The sequence below is a fragment of the Mizuhopecten yessoensis genome, unplaced genomic scaffold, assembly GCF_002113885.1.
Source record: "Mizuhopecten yessoensis strain PY_sf001 unplaced genomic scaffold, ASM211388v2 scaffold9653, whole genome shotgun sequence".
In the NCBI taxonomy this organism is placed as follows: Eukaryota; Metazoa; Mollusca; class Bivalvia; order Pectinida; family Pectinidae; genus Mizuhopecten; species Mizuhopecten yessoensis.
The window spans coordinates 424,413-445,268 of NW_018408155.1; the positions used below are offsets into that span (position 1 = coordinate 424,413).

General features: G+C 34.6%; 1 protein-coding gene across 2 annotated transcripts; it reads left to right on the forward strand.

Annotated features, from left to right (window-relative positions):
• The first annotated feature begins 251 nt into the window (after positions 1 to 251).
• LOC110458612 lies at positions 252 to 19,637 on the forward strand. Of its 2 annotated transcripts, none has more exons than XM_021510391.1 (7): positions 252 to 472; positions 7,252 to 7,436; positions 7,893 to 8,101; positions 8,808 to 8,863; positions 9,893 to 10,012; positions 10,349 to 10,705; positions 12,131 to 19,637. In XM_021510391.1, exons 1-7 carry the CDS (start codon positions 457 to 459, stop codon positions 12,427 to 12,429), a joined length of 1,242 nt encoding a protein of 413 aa, XP_021366066.1. In that variant the 5' UTR covers positions 252 to 456; the 3' UTR covers positions 12,430 to 19,637. The 2 variants fall into 2 exon arrangements, with proteins under 2 accessions (XP_021366066.1, XP_021366068.1); XM_021510393.1 differs by lacking the exon at positions 252 to 472 and adding an exon at positions 1,620 to 2,684.
• The last annotated feature ends 1,219 nt before the right edge of the window (positions 19,638 to 20,856 follow it).

Below are 20,856 nucleotides of genomic sequence, written 5' to 3' on the forward strand. Positions count from 1 at the left end.
TAATAAAATGTTTATCATATTCCTCTCTCTAATTTAGTCCTTAGTTCTTATTTCAACATCAGAAAATGATAAAAAAAAAACTAGACTAAATAAATCAGCTACTGATAATGAAAACCCTCTATAATAATGTTCTAGAAAGTTCGTGTTCTACAGTCACAACGTAAACATTAGCGACCTTGCACTTGAGTTCGCCTTGATATCTGTCACGTGACACATTTTTCTACCTTTGACCTATATTTACATATGTCGTCACATACCCAGGTATAAGTAACGGATCACCTACTTCTATGGGTCTAAGTACGTATACCTGCTGTACACGAGAGGACTACCATTTTATTTACTCAATCATCGTGACATTTATTTCGACACTTTGTTAAGAACATTTGTGCTTATTGTACCGGAATGTTTATGTATTCCGATTCATATTCAAAGAGGAAATCGCGTTGTTAATTAGGAATGCTCTATCGATCATGTAAGTATGAGTTACTTTGTTACATAGAAATATACACCGAATGCAATGTTTACATGTTAACTGATATTATAATGCTTGTGAAAATGAACATATTTTAGTTTGGTGCTAGGGGTGTACATGTAGTAATAAGGTTATTCGGTACATGATAGACCGGTAGCAATCATCAGCATTACCAATGCGTCTCTATTGTGTTAAGCAATGGGAGGTAGAGATACATATCTGATAGGATATTTTGTTTATTGTTTCTTTTTCGTTAGTTTTGTATTACAATCTGTTTTAATGGCCGCAGGGAAAACGAAAGGGAAATACCCTTATCGTATTTTGTAGGGGATTTACTGACCCGCAAGGAACTCTGGGATAGATGAAACACAAATGAAAAAGGACAACAATCCATTTAGATACTTTGTTCTGCACACACACCATACACCCACACAAACACATAGTGCATTTTTTAAAGCGTTTCAGTTGTTGGAAATGATGTGTGGGTTAGTATGTTGGATATTTGGTGTTGGAGAAAGGAAACACCCCTTCCTACTTGTAACAACATCAACACAAACATGGCGGGTGACATTAAACCTCGTTTATTGCTCAAGTGCGCATGTGCATACAAACTACAGATTACACATCGAGTTACTGTATAAGGGAGATCACTCGTTAAAAGGCAAGCTATCTTTAATTCTGTAACACTACTCAGCGAACGATCCGCACGCGTGGGGCATTTAATAACACCAAACACCAGGCCGATATCCTGTAATGAATTACTCATCATTGTTAAATGAAATAAAACACTGCCCGACTACATGCTAACATTAAATTTATGAATGGAAGTATTTATAATGCAGAATATTTGCTTTATTTCATTTTTAAGATACCCACGTTATAATTTTATGCATACAAACTATACTTTGTTTCATGTAAAAAGAGCCCTAGTGTTTTTCAATTATTAAGCATTTGAACACAAACCAAAAATAACAAAAGAACATACGAAAGTGCGGGGACTGTCCTGTGGTATCCTGCTTTGTGTAGTTGTGTGCATGGACAAGTGCAGCGATGCGGGCTTTCGTATTTTGTTTTTGTTTCCTTTTCCTATATTACCCAGCATTTCAACCAAAGCTTAATTGAATATTTCGCAAATTCCATTTCCCATGGAATAATAACTGGTAGTGTGAGACGTGTATTCCCAGTAATGGTGCAGAGTTCCTGCAATAGGGTGTCCTCAAAGTGTAGGCCTCAGTCTGTGTGAAATCACATAATGGGCGTCAACATGTCTCTGCTGTTGCCTTTGCAAGTTGGTTGCGTGTGGGCACTGCGACGGCATATTGTGTGAAATGATACGTCATGATAAGTATGTGGCTCATTCGTCCCTTAGATATTTTTTAAGTCTGAAAATCTAAGCACATCTGCTAATTACTGGTACTTTTCCTGGATGTTTTTTTTCCTAAGTACCAATCGGCTGTAATTTTTTATCCACAAATCCACATCCCGTGACATCCCACACATGTAAAACCTGTTTTTAGTAGTCGTAGTATTTTTTAACTCTGTCCATGTGACCCAACTTGTCATTCACCATCTCCATGATTATTTTCCGTTCCTTTTAAAAAAAACTGACCCTTATCTAGTGATTGATGTAATATTTGAACTCAACACAGTAGAATCACCCAAAACGGTTCGTCTGTAGGGAGCACTATATCATAGTATGTCTTTCTTCTCAATGAAGTGCGACTCAGTCTTGATTTCGTTTAAGCCTCATACAAAAACAAAATATTATTAAAAATGGGGACAAAAAATAAAATCGATTGAAGTGCAAACAAGCAAGCATTTAAATCATCTAAACTAAATACGTTGCCTACATTGTATCACAGGTGGCACCACACGGATATGTTCCAGAAATTACCCGTGTAATGACATCCCGTAAACACTAGCTGCCTTGGGCGACCTAGACCCTTTACATGTGTAACACGTATCCTTACCTTTGACATCATCTATTTCTTCATTAGAACACGAGATATAAGTAAACGAGTACACCGGCCTTCAAATTTGTTGGCTGACGTCCAACAGTATATTTACCCCATTCATAGTGACATTCACCTGGCATTTTACAAAGAACATTGGTGTTAAGTGTGACTGCTGGTTCCTACTTGGAATGTTTATGTGTATAGATTCATTTTTGAAACGGAAATTGCGGCGTAAGTTGGAATGTCCTTTCGAACATGTAAGTACAAATATTTTAAATAAATATTACAATGAATGCAATATTTACATGTTTATGTCCGATCCTAACGCAAGGGGAATTATCCGTAGTTCAGTTTTTTTACTCGTGCTTGTCATGCTTTTCAAGCATTAATAACTTCTTTAATATGTAATAACATTGGTATTCAGTACACAATTAGGCCTTTAGCATAGACATCGGTAGGTCTTCAACGATATAGGAGTTCGGTGACAACAAAAAACATAACCAATGAATGATTCTCTGTTGAGTTAACAGACGTTTTGTTTTTATCTTTTTCTTGCCTGTCTGTTTATTTGTTTGTTATTTTAAAATGTGCTCTGTATTGATTTTAATAAAGACCACCGAAACGAAGGGGGAATATCCTTTTCCTGTTTTGTAGGGGAACACCCTTACTGTACCAAGCTAACGATTCGCACACTTAACACGTTCAATAACACCAAATACCTAGCCGGTATCTGCGTGTAATTCCCTTACTCATTGTTAACTGAAATAGAACAACGCTCGCCATAATGTCAATCATTAATTTATGAATGGAATCCCATCTCTTGTTTATGTGAATAATACAGAATATTGATTTCATTTCATCTTGAACTGCCAACGTTAAAATTTAACGAATTTATTATTTTCTATGAAAAAACGAATCCTTGTGTGTTGAAACTATTTAACTTTTGAATCCCAAATTTGTGTAAGAAATGAACAACTTGGCCATTTCTTAGATGCATGCAAGCGAGTTAAGAATCCTAATACACGTTTGATTACTTTTTTGATTTAACTCTCTTCAATGTGTTTTGTTTTGTTTATGACTGAATGAAATACATAAATAATCTTGTCATGTATGTCACTGAGTACACCCCACAACACAATAGGGTTAGCCGAGTATGAAACCCGAGAACTGTTTAGCATATATTGTTCTCATTATTATTCAATTAGACAGTTTGACACGTTTATGAGCTGAGGTGTACGCATACAGTGAACCCCCGTGTAATGTACAAGAGTTGAGGAAACGTATCTGAATGTCAACATATTTATTTCCTGAACCTGGCCATATGCTGCTTTGTCATTTCACATCAGAATGTAAACAAACATTTGTAAAATATTGTGGTATAGATCCACAGGAAACATATAATCACCTAATTGAAACTTTCAAATGAAACAAACAATCAAATCTACGCTAAGAACAACATTTCCAATTGTCCTTTTTATGATTATTAAAAGTACCACGGGGGTTGCATATACAAATGGTGTCTTGAAATCTTCCTTAAAATTATTGACCCACTCATCACTAGCAAGCTACACATATTTTCATTATAACTTTTGCTACTCATTCCGCTTGATCACACTGTACACTTTCTCTTGTCCTTCGGAAGGGACATAAAACGGGGTCATGCGTAATGAGTGTCAGCTTGTACCCTGCTGGATTTAAACACAGGGTAGGTTACGTGTTTGCCACCATAAAGCATTTGCTGTGGACGACATTGTCTGTGCAAGTTTCGAACACAATTCTCGCGAACTTGAACCATTAATAACGTTAACGTTTATAAAATTCACATTTATAGCCGGTATACTGGCATTTCTAGTGACCCCGTCCGTAATGTTGACTTACAAAGTTACCCTGCTTTTCTTGTAGTTTTTTTCACATCTTGCGACATGCCGATAAAACAACTTCGTTAATAGATTAATTTTCTTCTTTAATTGGCAACTGTTATCTAGTAATTGACTCGGGTACACAATCGCACTATTTCTAGGTGCCCTACCTATCTGTCGAAAGAGTATACGTTAACACCATTGTATTCCATCACTAATAACTGGTTTTCTGTTTGTATGTTGTGACGTAGACTTCATTCCTTTTGACTGATTATCTCTGTGTTATGTAATTGTTCACCCTTGTGTCTTGATACAGGAGTAAATGTCATTGAAAATTTTACATATTCTTTAGGTTGCACTGTCGCTGTTACTTCTTTGCATATGTATCTTTTTAAGTAATATCCATCAAAAATTGTCAATATTGGACAATACTGTCGTAATAACGTATGATACCATACATGTAGTATACAACTGAGAAAACATTGTATGTTCTTTTGACTGCATTTTACATTCGGCCAGCATCCCCTATTCGACATATAAAAAACAGCTCACCACAGTTTAAACGATCCTCTTATAAACTGGATGGACAAATTGGATTGCTCATAATCCATACTTACCAACATGCAGAAAATGTTAAGAAACATTGATTGCTAGTTTATGACAGTGAATGATATAGATATTAATTTCATAAATGCCAACACCTTAATATTTAACTTACATGTACAACATTACCTGAACCATACTTTTGATGCATTGTGTTTGAAATGCGCAGCTAATAGAATTGCTTGATGCTTATAAACAAATGAAGATCCCTATTTATGCATATGCGAGTGTCATTTCTACATTGTAACGTATCCATGCAAGTTCCAGGATAGAATAAGCTGCTATTTTGGGCCTCCTCAGAATCGGAGCTTCCTCTGTGTCTTCTGCTGAGTTCTGCTGGGGGAACAAGGGACCACAAAATTGTTCTGCTGCTCCATGACCTCACTTGGGATCTCTATCGTCTTGTTACTTACTTCTCTACCCTCCTGTCTTTGTATGACATTAGGTGTTTTTGTGATAACGTTAAACCAAAAACAAACAAACAAGTTATAAACACTTTTTCCACTGCACATCTACATGTGCTTGTTCCGTTGTTGCAATATTATGTTGAACCACTGGGTCGCGGGTTCGAGGTTACATGGGGCAGTAGCCATGTACTGGCCGCATGTCGGTGGTTTTCTCCTGGCACTCCATTTTTCTCTCCACCACCAAATCCTGGCATGATCACAGCAGTTTATAGGCCTTAAAACACAAACATATCAAACTGATGACTTACTTTAAAGAACGTGTTCTGTGTCACGAAGTACACACTTACAATACTACAGTGAAGTCGGGTAGGAAACATGAGTACATTTTGGCCCTCATTATCGTTATATCTTTAAATACACAAACACCGCTAGGTCCTTTCAGTTGACTTTGACATGTAGATAACAATGGTGTCCCTTAGGTAAATATATCCAATGCACCCATCTGTCATGTTCCTTGAGTACATGCCATACAATGTTTATTGTAATTATAATTTTGAGTGTGTGTCGCCGGATGTAAAACATAGTAAGAACCATGAATAGCAGCTAATAATATATAAATGCATTGTAATGATATAATCGAGAGGGCATATTTTATTTTAATTGTAACAAGTGCTATAAAATATAATATATGAAAATGAAAAAAATACAAGAAGATAGTATGAACCTTACTTGTCATCCTCATTTTTCAGTTTCATATATTTTTCCTGCGACAAGGATTCCAGTCAATTTATTTTAAAAAGTATAATATATACCATTTGGATAAAATTGGGGATTCTATTTCTACCTTTTTGAATATCGCCTTGCGTTTACTATGCTAACATCATAGTTTTGTATGTGTTTGAGGTATTTCATTATAGAAATATTTTTATTCGAGACATCACATAATTGAATCTTCAATTTCATCATATAGGTTGTGAACACATTATAAGAATGTCATTTTATACAGTTTTTTATTATCAACAACAAACGATACTCTTTTACACGAAGAATCGCTATAACAAACAGATTTTTGTTCAGTCAAGTTTTTATCTGTAAGATAGGATAACAACAGACACCACAAATGATAACTTTTTGTCTTACTTAATTAAGCTTACATGAATAGAAATGGGTCAGAAATTAGAACATCCTGGAGAGAATTTGGTTGTACTCTGATCTGAATTAAATACAAACGTGCCACACCTTGGCGAAGATAAATGAATGACATAATCAAGAAAAGTCTGTCGAACATGTTCTGCTTGGCGTACTTTGTCTGGAAATTTCTACATGTCATTGAATAGACTGACCAAATGTGTCCGTGTTCTTTTTTCTTTTATTACTGGTTTTATTATTCACTGTTTATCCATAATTAGAACTAAGGTAGAGCACAGCTTAGATTTCTTACTAACTAAATTGATATTTTCTTATTCAGTTTTAATGCACAAATATTATTTATCTACGGGTTTTTTTCATTTTTTTTAACATTTCTTCTTATTGAAGTGTCATTACTTTTTTTCTATGTAACGATATGCAGTTTATTACTGCTTGGCATGAGGATCCCTGGTGTCAAGTCCTGTTACAAAATGTCCTCTTCTAAAGTCACTTTGATTAGTTTTTATACCTTTTTCCACACACATAGATTCATATCTCTTCTGATTTCACTCACTAATATGATAACTGTATTTTCATTTTTCATGTTACCTATGAGAAACAGTTCAATTTATCTTCACTCATTTTAACAAGCAATAATCTTTATGTTTACTTCTTTTTCAAACCAAACCATATATATAAACCCGATCATGTACAGCATATTAGCATCTTCTGCCCTTGCTATATACCAACATTTTTTCCAGTTACAAAGTTTACATCCCAGATATATATAAGAAGTATAAATATGTATATATTTGTTTACATTTCAGTTGCCAAACATGTAGTCTTCAAGACTGCGATAGTATTTGTCATCCTCACCTTATGCCAGACCAAACCGATTCGACACAAAAGAGAGGCATTTTGTGACCCCGAAAAACACCTGTATTATGTTCAACAAATCCAAGGTTGTAAGGAGTGTGACAAGTGTTGGCTTGGTGAGGAGCCAGACTTACAGGTAAGCTTATCAGTAGAACATATTTTACAACACGTCAATGTGATTTTGTTTATCATAACTTAATTTCAAGTGTTGTAGAAGCGGTCAATTTCTTTTAACGTACCCGAATCGACCTCGATTTCATATTGCTAGCTCTTACATATTTTACACCATTGTATTCATACTCTTCATCGGTCATTTGTTGTCCGGTGAAGGTGACAGGGTACTTACCGTACTAGTCATGGAAACGTCACACATGAAACTAACTGTAAATTCACACTTTCCAATCTAAAATTTTCTTTTAAGAAATATGCATATCAATTGTATCCTACCTAATAATTATGGTATGCTACCTTATTTTCATATTTCTAATATCATATTAAATCATATAAAGCTATTTACTTGTAAAGCAATGGTTAACACATTATATGAATAACTTTGATATATAACATAATAATTCACTCTACTGTCTTACAGGGAGCGGATTTGGGAATGGGTCTGAACGGCGCCACTAAATGTCCGAAATGTAGGAGTTGTAGTGAGGGTACCTATAACCCTGAAAGAGATATCTCCTGGAAATGCCAAACCTGTACCACGTGTTCCGATGCGGGCATGCATGAAGACCAAGCATGTACAAAGACACAAGACACACAATGTAGCAACAACGTTCGGCAGGTTTCGAAAAGGTAGGTAATCGTTACATTAAAAAAAATGTTTACGCATTACAGCAAGTATGTAAACGCTGGGTGGTTTTTTTTGAAAGCTCTTTATTTGTCAACACATCTGCCAGTGAATAAATTATACAAATATACAACGTACACCGCATGTTTATTGAAAGTTTAAAAAGTTGTTTGTTAAACGTTCTATGAAATTGTTGTGTTGTTTTTTATAACACTACACAACATGTTAAATCGAAGCAGATAGAAAAATGGTTCTATGGAACAGATTTGAAGGTTAACCTTTGACATATAATAAGTGTGTACGAAAATTCAGGTGTTTTAAATATAATACTTTACAACAACGTTATACGTTTCATTGACCGAGTAGATTCTAAAGTCGCTGAACATCATTGTACTAACGCTGTTTTGTTTTTAGATCTGAAGATATATTTCTGAAGCACATTTTCTCACTGTTTTGTACTGTATTCAATCTATATATATACATATATAAACATGTTTTTACAACCGACTTACGAGGTTAATACATTTCTGATCAACATTGTCATTTCGTTGTTTAGTCTTACTTGATATGTTAATCACTGAATAACATTGTGTGTATGTCTACTAATTTGATCAGTATGTTACACTACAATATGTAACAACATTGTAGGTATGTTGTATTGCGTTTCTAGATAAGAATACTAATGTATAAGTATGTCTTTTCTTCTATTAGATTGATAACTTCATCAGATTCCTATGAATACGTACAAGTTGGACAAAAACAAAAAGGTAAATATGACAAATGTCTTCAGTTACAGTCAAACTTATATTTCCATTTGTCTAATATTTCAGATTAAAAGAAAACCCTAATTCATATGACTGGAAAATACTATTACCAATAATTAGACAAATTATTTTAGATGAATTATTTTTTTTGTACTACGATATGAGATCTCTTTGATCATCTGAATCAGACAAATGCGCTAGTGGTTTTATAGAAAAAAAATAGATTTAATTTTAAATTGGTTTCTTGAAATAGCTTTAAATTATGGTTATGTTTAGGGACCAAAGTCGATAGCACAGAGACTGGCTATCATTACATGTATTGCTAAAGCTAACAAATGTTTTATAAATCATTGTGGCAAACATCCATTATTCAAATAACCTAACCCGAGACACATTTTTTTTTCAATCTAAAATAAGAGCAGTTCACAGATTGTTGCTGAGAGTAAATTTATTATATCTTGTTTAAACACGTTTTTGGATCCTTTGGTGTGGTAAGCGCATTACAACAAAGTATTTACATATACAAAAACACAAAAACATGGCATACTCAACTATTAAATTTAGCATACTGAGTATTATCATTTCCCGTGTAAAATTTTAGTTTTGTTCCAAATGTTCCTACTTTAACATTTCTGTTTTAATTGTTGATCGAGTGCAGGACGACCTTGTCCCGTTCACGTTGTGCTAGGTCATCCTTTCTTTTCACATTTAGTTTGTTATAGTTGATTCATTTTGAATTTCACTACCAGCAGAAGAAGGAGTATAATATAACATCTCCCTCAAATTTTAGAAATACAAATATTAGTGTTTTAGTTAAATCATGAATCATGCTATCATCCGAAATTGTCCGATAAAGTAAAAATCAAGTAAGCGCGGTATTTTCTAGAAAATACAGGAAACATAGGCCAAACAAGTAGAATACCACCCGAAACATCATAATACCATCAAAACAATGTATCCTAGGTTACTCATCAAACACGTGTGCAATACAAATGTGAATACAGTTAAGTTAATTGTTGACTTTCTTCGTAGATGAAGACCAAAACAAAGAGAACGTGACCAATGTTTCACTGTTAGTGGTGGTAACAGCAATCGTGGTAGGGATCTTATGTGGCATACTTTATAAAAGAAAAAGCGTGCGGAGGTACTTTGGTAAGCTATACAATATATCTTTTTCTTTGTCTTATATGCCACAATTATGATAAATATTATCATCGTATTATTTTCAACATACATTCGGAAATCAATGCTGTTTTGTTATCTTGTTGTTTAGCTAAAAGGAAAGTTTATGAATAAATATGCATTGTTATAAAGTTGTCACATAACTCTTACATACACAAGAAATTAATTTTATAGAGCAAAAGTACGATACATTACAGTCTGCCTAAGTTGTATAACCATTAAACAATTAAAGCAAAGCCAATATTGAATTTACCAGATTCTTAAAACAAATATGTTCAACTGGCTATATTCTCTTTTGTTATTTAGGGAAACGAGATGACTCAACGCCAGATGAAAACATGCCATTAACGGATACTGAAAATGTACAAGATAGCACCAAGGAAAAGTCTGAAAATGCAGACGTGGGAGATCCTGAAGAAGCAGACGACCTACCTAGAGATATACGTAAGAACGAGAAATCACTACTGGTACCGAAGCGAACACGACATGTATCCTTTGGGAACTACGACAACACCGTTTGTGGATTCGGCAAATACGTTGAAAAGGACGGAGAAGAAACATTAAAAAAGCCGAATCCGGCAATTAAGCGACAACTGTCACATCCCGGTACAAATAGAGAAGAAAAACACATCCAATACCTACTGGAAAAAGAAGACGAGAAAAGTATGTTTTACTTAGATTTACTTAAAACAGGTTGTATGTCATGTGTCTATCATAATCAACTCTAAATTTAAATCATTGTGATATGTAATATATTTTATCTTACATTATATCGTAAGATAGAATTTTACTTTTCGAATGCTAAATAACCTGAAAATGACAAGATGATATATAGGATCTTACATGAGTTTCCATTTCATATGAGATTTATGAAACAAGTCTAAGAATTATTCAATTTAGCGAGCCTCTGGCAAATGAAAAATTCGTGACGAGTTTCATAAATTGCATTTGAAATGAAAATGAGTGTAGGATCCTTTTTATCACATAATCAAGATTGTGTCTCATTTCTTAGTGTACACGTCAATTTTCATGCAACCTAGAAATTTAAAAAGCCGACATTTTGACTCCAGTTAGTAAGTCTGTGACGTCATGTACTTGTCCTAGGCGTGACGAAATAATTAAAACAATTACTTACAACCAATCACAGAGCTGATATGTCATATTACATGGGTTAATATGCAAACAAAAATGGCATGGGTATAATCACTGGATTACACAGTACATTATGTGATAAAACTAACTTCGAATATCAGCATTTCTTAGTCAGTAATGTATGTAAATAAATTCTTAAAAATAAATGAGAAAATGTAAATAAAATTTGTAATCTGTCTGGACAGAAGACAACAATTGCTTATCATTAAGAAAAATCAGTTTTGATATATTTTCAAAAGCTGTCATTGTGATATGCTTACCGAGTGTTCTCATTATTTTGTTAATTAATAAATTAATTTCGAATATCAACAAACTTGATAAACACTGATTTTAAAGATATTTGTCTTTCATTCATTGTCGGAACAATCAAAAAATTATCCGACGTACATAATATTATATATATTATAGCGAGGATTTTGCATTTCTTTTAGATTAATGAGTAACGCAAAATTAAGCATGATAAATGTTCCCGGATGGCTGGGGCCCAAAATGGTCGAATTGACTGAAATTTCAAAAATCTACCTCCCAAGATCAAGATATGGTAGAACCAAATACTCTTCATAGATGAAAGGGTTTAAGGTGCTCTACCAAAATTGTGAATTTCATGACTCTATGGTCTCACGTTTCCCCCTGGAGAAGGGGGGGGGGGGGCAAAATTTATGGTTTATATTGGCAAATGATATTTTGGATATTATATGTTGATAACTTAAAAAACTTTTAAATCTCTGTATAAATATATCAGAACTCAGGTGACCGTAAAGGCCCATGGGCCTTCTTGTTTATCAAAAGCCTAGTACTTTAAACATGACAAGTGAACAATAAATAGACCACATTATTCATATTTTATACATTCCATTTTCATGTGTTTTAAAGATATTAATTTTAAAAATACTAAGAAAATAATACTTAGATCTGATTTGCTTTATGTCATTTCAGAACGTCCATCCGAACGCTTTGTAAGACATTTGTCGAAGGTGCTCGCCCCTAAAAAAAGGTACACGAAGTTTGCTGAATATATGGGTCTTGAAAAGTACCAAATGGAGCTTCTAACTGAAGATCATGAACAACCTCACAGGAGTTTAAATGCCGAGGATATGTCATTTGAGTATACCAATATGTCACTTCAGCGTAGGCAAAAGCTCACCCATAGCGATATATATAATGCTCTTAGAAAGCTAGGTTTTCACACAGAGCTAGAAAGTATTTTGAAAAAGCGGCAGAGATGTCGGATATAAATAGGCTATCACTGTGGTTAATGACAAACTCCCGCATATAATTCGTCGATAGAAATAAAATTCACTTTAATACAATTTAGTGTTTCATCAATTATCAATCAAAGTTAACGTGGGAACCCTTTTAATGTCCAACATGTCTCATATGAAAGAACTACATCTTTATGTGCCTTATACCAGCAAATTTTCAATGAGGCAAATTATATTTTGGAAAAATAAATTGCTACTATATCGGTTTATTTTGTATCCGCTCTCATCGTATTTGATTTGAACTCTTTTACCATATTCTATTTCTGAGCAACAGATTGGAAACGTTACAATGTTTTAAAAAACTGATGTATTGCAATCTGAATATTATTTTGTAATGTAATCATGATGTTGCTCTTTGTTTTGCAATCTTGTGTTTTAGTGTATAAATATAGCATATTTAAACTTGATTTACAATTGTATATAATTTTGTTAACATCACCGAAATTGGTTACTAAAATCTACGCATAGAAATGCATACACGAATTAATTCTTCTCTTGCCGATTTGCTTAGTTACTTTCTTCATAGGTTTCAGTGATGATGCAATTCATTGCTCGTAAACTAATATCATATATTTTGTTTACACTGCTGTTTCCACATGCGTAAAGTTGGCATCATATCTTGCTACTAATAGGAGATTAGATGCACAAAACTTTTAACACTTAAATGTATGTGTCCCCAAATGTGTAAAGTTTTAAAACATACCGAAGGTGTAAAAACTTACACGACAAACTGCAATACAATATTGTGTTGTCAAATGTGCAAATGCTAACTGGATGTATTTCTGGTAAATTGTGATAATATTCTGACAATATCAAGATCTATTAAAGTAATCAGATGTTATTAATGTACAAAACAAACAAAGTATATGCAAAACTAATCAGTATATATTCCTATTTAATGATATCGCAAACTATCTAGCACTACTTATTAAAGGTAAACAAAGACTATCTGTATGGAAAACATATTACGATAGTTATACTGGAAGACATTTGCTTCTTAAGGTGGAAAAAACTTGCAAAATAATTTGCAAAAACATAAAACTAAAATGTTGCTAAGTGTGCAAACGTTCATATAATGTATTAGCAGTTATCAGGTGTTACATAGCATCCAAAAATAGCATGATATATTATTGATAAAGAAAGATTACTCTATTAAAGAGAGACATGATATATGACAGGTAGAATTTTGTTGCTAAATGTGCAACATCTAGCATATTGTTTTATATTTTAATTGAGCAAAATCACGTGAGTTTAAGTTGCTAAAATGCCAAGCAAACCATGATGAATAAACTGTAATTGATGATACTGAATATTCACATCTGACGCTAAATAGTACAATTGAATAGTGTTACAAACCGGTAAAACAATGATACAATGATATTAGCATGATATATAACTGGCTAATGTATAATGTTAAATGACAAAAAGGTAGCACGCTATATAACTGTTAACGTATGTTTCCGAATGTGTTTACACTTATTAAACAATATATAACATGAAGAAACATGCTTCCAAATGAATGGTAATCGAATGTTGCCAAATGTGCAAAAAGCTAGCACGATATATAACTGGTAATCGTTTGCTGCCAAATGTGCAAAAAGCTAGCACGATATATAACTGGTAATCGGGTGCTGCCGAAAGTATAAAAAGCTAGCATGATATATAACTGGTAATCGTTTGCTGCCGAAAGTATAAAAAGCTAGCACAAGATGGTACTGGTAAGCGCAAGTTGCAAAATGTGCAAAAGCTGGCACGATATATAACTGGTAACCGTATGTTGCTAAATGTGCCAAAAACTAACACGATATATAAATGGAAAGCATATGTTGCTAAATATGCAAAGCAAGCTCGATACATAACCTGTAAGCTTTAGTTGCCATATATGCAAAAGCAAGCACGATATGTAACTGATAAGTAAATGTTGCTCAACGGGAACAAACGATATATAACTGGTAATATAGGTGCGATATGTGCAAAAGCAAGTACGTAATTCAACTGGAAAGTTTATGTTACCACGGATGTTAAAGCCAGCAGGATATAAAACTGGTAATCGTATGTTGCCTAATGTGCAAATACAAGCAGTATATATAACTGGTAAGCGTGTGTTGCCAAATGTGCAAAAAGAAGCATGCTGCTAAGTGGATAAGCGTTTGTTGCCAAGTGTGTAAAAAGCTAGCACTATACATAACTGGAAAGCGAATGTTTTAAAATGTGCAAAAGGCTAGAACGACATTTAAATGGTAATCGTATGTTGCCAAATGTGCAAAAGCTGGCACGAAACACAACCGGTAACCAAATGATGGCAAATGTGCAAATACAAGAACGATATATAAATGGTAATCGTACTTTGCCAAAAGTGCAAAAGCTGGCACGAAACATAACTGGTAATCGTATGTTGCCAAATGTGCAAAAGCTAGCACGATATTGAGCTGGTAATCTATGTTGCAGAATTTGCAAAAAGCTTGCTCGATGTATAACTTGTCAGCGAATGTTACTAACTTTGCAAAAGCACAGGACATAATACTTGTAGGCGTATGTCGCCAACTGTGCAAAAAGGAAGCATGACGCGTACATGTAGCTGGTAAGCGTATGTTGCCAAGTGGGCAAAAAGCTAGCACTATACATAACTGGAAGCAAATGTTTTAGAATGTGCAAAACGCTAGCACGATATAAAAATGGTAATCGTATATTGCCAAATGTGCAAAAGCTGGCACGAAACGTAACTGGAAATCGTATGTTGCCAAATGTGCAAAGAAAAGCACGATATGCAACTGCTAAGCGAATGATGTCAAATGTGCAAATATAAGCACAATATATAAATGGTAATCGTACGTTGCCAAAAGTGCAAAAGCTGGCACGAAACATAGCTAGTAATCGTATGTTGCCAAAGTTGCTAAGAGCTAGCACGATATGTATCCGATACTCGTATGTTGCCAAATGTGCAAAAACTAGCACGATATTTAGCTGGTAATCGTATGTTGCCAAATTTGCAAAGAGCTAGCACGATATTTAACTGGTTATCGTATGTTGCCAAATGAGCAAAAAGCTTGCTCGATGTATAACTTGTCAGCGAATGTTACTAACTTTGCAAAAGCACAGGACATATTTCTTGTAAGCGTATGTTGCCAAATGTGCAAAAAGGAAGCATGATGCGTACATGTAGCTGGTAAGCGTATGTTGCCAAGTTGGCAAAAAGCTAGTACTATACATAACTGGAAAGCGAATGTTTTAGAATGTGCAAAAGGCTAGCACGATATATAAATGGTAATCTTATGTTGCCAAACGCGCAAAAACTGGCACGAAACATAACTGGAAATCATATGTTGCCAAATGTGCAAAAGGTAGCACGATATGTAACTGCTAAGCGAACGATGTCAAATGTGCAAATACAATCATGATATATAAATGGTAATCGTACGTTGCCAAATGTGCGAAAGCTGAACGAAACATAACTGGTAATTGTATGTTGCCAAATGTGCAAAAAGCTTGCAAGATATGTAACCGGTAAGCGAATGATGTCAAATGTGCAAACAGAATCACGATATATAAATAGTAATGGTATATTTGCAAATGTGCAAAAGCCTGCACGACACATAACTGGTAATCGTATGTTGCCAAATGTGCGAAAAGCTTGCACGATATGTAACCGCTAATCATATGTTGGCAAATGTGCGAAAAGCTAGCACGATATTTAGCTGATAATATATGTTGCACAATTTGCAAAAAACAAGCACGATAAATAACTGGTATTCAAAAATCTAGCACGAGACATTACTGGTAATCATATGTTGCCAAATGTGCAAATAAACTGGCCCGATATTAAACTTGTCAGCGAATGTTACTAACCGTGCAAAAAACCCAGGATATATTACCTGTAAGCATGTTTTGCAAAAGCGCAAAAACGATGCATGGTATGTAAATGGTAAGCGTATGTTTCCAAATGAGCAAGAAGCTAGCACGATAAATAAATGGTAATCGTATGTTATCCAATGTGCAAAAGCTAGCACGAAACATAACTCGCAATCGACTGTTGCCAAATGTGCAAAAAGCTATCACGATATGTAATCGATAATCATATATTGCCAAAAGTGCAAAAGGTAGCACCATATGTAACTGGTAGGTGAATGCTGTCAGATATGCAAATATAAGCACGGTATATAAATGGTAATCGTATGTTGCCAAATGTGCAAAGAGCTAGAACGATATGAAACCGGTAATCGTATGTTGCCAAAAGTACAAAAGCTAGCACGATATTTAGCTGGTAATATATATTGCACAATTTGCCGAAAGCAAGCACGATATATAACTGGTATTCAAAAATCTAGCACGAGCATTACTGGTAATCATATGTTGCCAAATGTGCAAATAAACTGGCTCGATATAAAACTTGTCAGCGAATGTTACTAACTGTGCAAAAAACAGGATATATTACTTGTAAGCATGTTTTGCAAAACGCAAAAACGATGCATGGTATGTAAATGGTAAGCGTATGTTGCCAAATGAGCAAAAGCTAGCACGATATTGAGCTGGTAATCTATGTTGCAAAATTTGCAAAAAGCTTGCTCGATGTATAACTTGTCAGCGAATGTTACTAACTTTGCAAAAGCACAGGACATAATACCTGTAGGCGTATGTTGCCAACTGTGCAAAAAGGAAGCATGACGCGTACATGTAGCTGGTAAGCGTGTGTTGCCAAGTGGGCAAAAAGCTAGCACTATACATAAATGGAAGCAAATGTTTTAGAATATGCAAAAGGCTAGCACGATATATAAATGGTAATCGTATGTTGCCAAATGTGCAAAAGCTGGCACGAAACATAACTGGAAATCGTATGTTGCCAAATGTGCAAAGAAAAGCACGATATGCAACTGCTAAGCGAATGATGTCAAATGTGCAAATATAAGCACGATATATAAATGGAAATCGTACTATGCCAAAAGTGCAAAAGCTGGCACGAAACATAACTAGTAATCGTATGTTGCCAAATTTGCAAAGAGCTAGCACGATATGTATCCGATAATCGTATGTTGCCAAATGTGCAAAACCTAGCACGATATTTAGCTGGTAATCTATGGAGCAAAATAAGCAAAAAGCTAGCACGATATGTATTAACTGGAAATCGTATGTTGCCAAATTTGCAAAGAGCTAGCACGATATTTAACTGGTTATCGTATATATGTTGCCAAATGAGCAAAAAGCTTGCTCGATGTATAACTTGTCAGCGAATGTTACTAACTTTGCAAAAGCACAGGACATAATACTTGTAGGCGTATGTTGCCAACTGTGCAAAAAGGAAGCATGACGCGTACATGTAGCTGGTAAGCGTATGTTGCCAAGTGGGCAAAAAGCTAGCACTATACATAACTGGAAGCAAATGTTTTAGAATGTGCAAAAGGCTAGCACGATATATAAATGGTAATCGTATATTGCCAAATGTGCAAAAGCTGGCACGAAACGTAACTGGAAATCGTATGTTGCCAAATGTGCAAAGAAAAGCACGATATGCAACTGCTAAGCGAATGATGTCAAATGTGCAAATATAACCACAATATATAAATGGTAATCGTACGTTGCCAAAAGTGCAAAAGCTGGCACGAAACATAGCTAGTAATCGTATGTTGCCAAATTTGCTAAGAGCTAGCACGATATGTATCCGATAATCGTATGTTGCCAAATGTGCAAAAACTAGCACGATATTTAGCTGGTAATCGTATGTTGCCAAATTTGCAAAGAGCTAGCACGATATTTAACTGGTTATCGTATGTTGCCAAATGAGCAAAAAGGCAGCATGACGCGTACATGTAGCTGGTAAGCGTGTGTTGCCAAGTGGGCAAAAAGCTTGTACTATACATAACTGGAAAGCGAATGTTTTAGAATGTGCAAAAGGCTAGCACGATATATAAATGGTAATCTTATGTTGCCAAATGTGCAAAAGGTAGCACGATATGTAATAGCTAAGCGAACGATGTTAAATGTGCAAACACAATCATGATATATAAATGGTAATCGTACGTTGCCAAATGTGCAAAAAGCTTGCACGATATGAAACCGGTAATCATATGTTGCCAAAAGTACAAAAGCTAGCACGATATCTAGCTGGTATTCAAAAATCTATCACGAGACATTACTCGTAATCATATGTTGCCAAATGTGCAAATAAACTGACTCGATATAAAACTTGTCAGCGAATGTTACTAACTGTGCAAACAATAGCATATTTTACTTGTAAGCGTGTTTTGCAAAAGCGTAAAAACGATGCATGGTATGTAAATGGTAAGCGTATGTTTCCAAATGAGTAAGAAGCTAGCACGATATATAACTTGTAATCGTTTGTTGCTAAATATGCAAAAAGCTAGCACGATATATAACTAGAAAGCGAATGTTGCAATATCAGCAAATAGCTAGGTTACTAAAAGTGCAAAAAATAGCATGATATATAAATGGTAATCGTATGATACCAAAAGTGTCAAAGCAAGCATGATGTATAACTGGTAAGTGTATGTTGCCTAAAGTGCGAAAAGCTAGCACAATATCTAACTGGTTAGCGAATGGTACGAAATGAGCAAAAAAACACGTGTTTTACTGGTAATCGTATGTTGCCAAAAGCGCAAAAAGCTTGCCTGATATAAAGCTGGTAGGCGTTTGTTGCAAAATGCGCAAATAGCAAGCACTCTTTTTAACTGGTAAGCGTATGTTGTCAAATGTGCAAAGAACAAGCGTGATATTTAGCTGCTTAGCGTTGGTTCCAATATGTGCAAAAGCAAGCAGGATACATGTCTGTATCTTGTTAGCGTGTGTTGATAAATTTAAAAAAAGCAAGCAGGGTATTTATCTATTAAGCGTTAGTTATTAAACGTAACAAAGCAAAAAAGAAAAAAAAAAGAAAAAAAAAAAAGCATTTCGTGATGACGATGTGTTCCCTATTAAGTGTTGGTTATTTAATAGCTTCATGATTGTTATACATTTTATTGTATGGCATATCAATACGTTTTCATTAGTCTTATAGTGCCTATGTTTGTCCTGATTTTAAGATATCGTTCTGTATATGTGTTGCCTATGTCTTGAGTGTAACTTTGTATAAGTTGAATCGGACATTTGTTTTAAAACGGTTTCAACTTATACTAGCTGATATGTCGTTGTTGAAAATCCCTTTTTTTATTTTTGGCGTTTGAAATAAAAATTATAATAAATCGCAACCTCGCATAGGTAGAGAATATGTATTGCTGATGAATATGTGTTTAAGATGAATTTGATTTTCAACATGACAAGCTAACGTAACACATAGTAAATTATGTGTTGATTAGTACGCTCCGACATAGAACTGTACAATGATCAAATTTAATGGGGAAAACTGATCATCACGAGGATTGTAGTAAATTAAAGAAGTCCGATAACAACGAATAGGGTCATTTTATCAAACCGCTTATTGCAGAAGAAAGTCTCTCTGATCAAGTATGCTGTGTTATATCGTGCTTGATTTCTGCACATTTGATAACGTCTGTTAACCGGTAATACCTGTTAACCGAAAATGCATGTCGCTAGACTTATGCTCTTGTATATTAAGCTACATTACTTAACCTGGATTATATGGTGCCAGCGAGTTGTTCAATGTATTAACATAATGATAGAGGGTAAAACATCGATATTTAAGTAAATATTGTGTGACCTCGCAAAACACGTGCCGCTCCCGATATCTTAATAACACTTATAGGTGCACAATTTTGCATATTAAAAACCGACCAGAAAGCTTATTTTCTACAAATCAAATGACACTGGTTCCATTACTTTATGTTACATATATACGAGTAACGCGAGGTAACACAGTGATCTGCTTCTTAGTTAACGATTCCTAGATTTTAACGCTACAGTATCGTTTGTACTTTGTTTTTCTTTAATATTTCATAAGCAGGTACCTGAGTTGGAAAATAGCTTTAGTGTTATAGTTATTCACCGCATATATTGAATTTACAAACTTTTTCCATAACTGTAAAATGAAACAAAGATGCCATAACATGTTTGCCTGTTTAAGAAATAACCCATGCATGTAAGGGGAAGAATAGGTCTACTGTATACAACTGCATGAACAAAGAAATGACGCACAAAGAATATTTACACCTTTCAGATGGTGCTTGAGCTAGTTAGGGTTTAGTGAGAAAAACTACCAATTCTGTATGCCTTCTCTGTTTAAAATCGAGGCTATATGCAAACCTTTTTGCGAACTGTATCGGCGATGATCAGATAAACTGCGAGAACATATTCAGACGTGTATGCATTTCTACATGGAGTAGTGTAACCATTTACTTAACTAAAGTTCATTTAATCATCGAAGTCAATTTACCTTTTATAAGCTTATTGTATACGCATATGTACATAGTCTATTTATAAACCTTAGTAATTTGT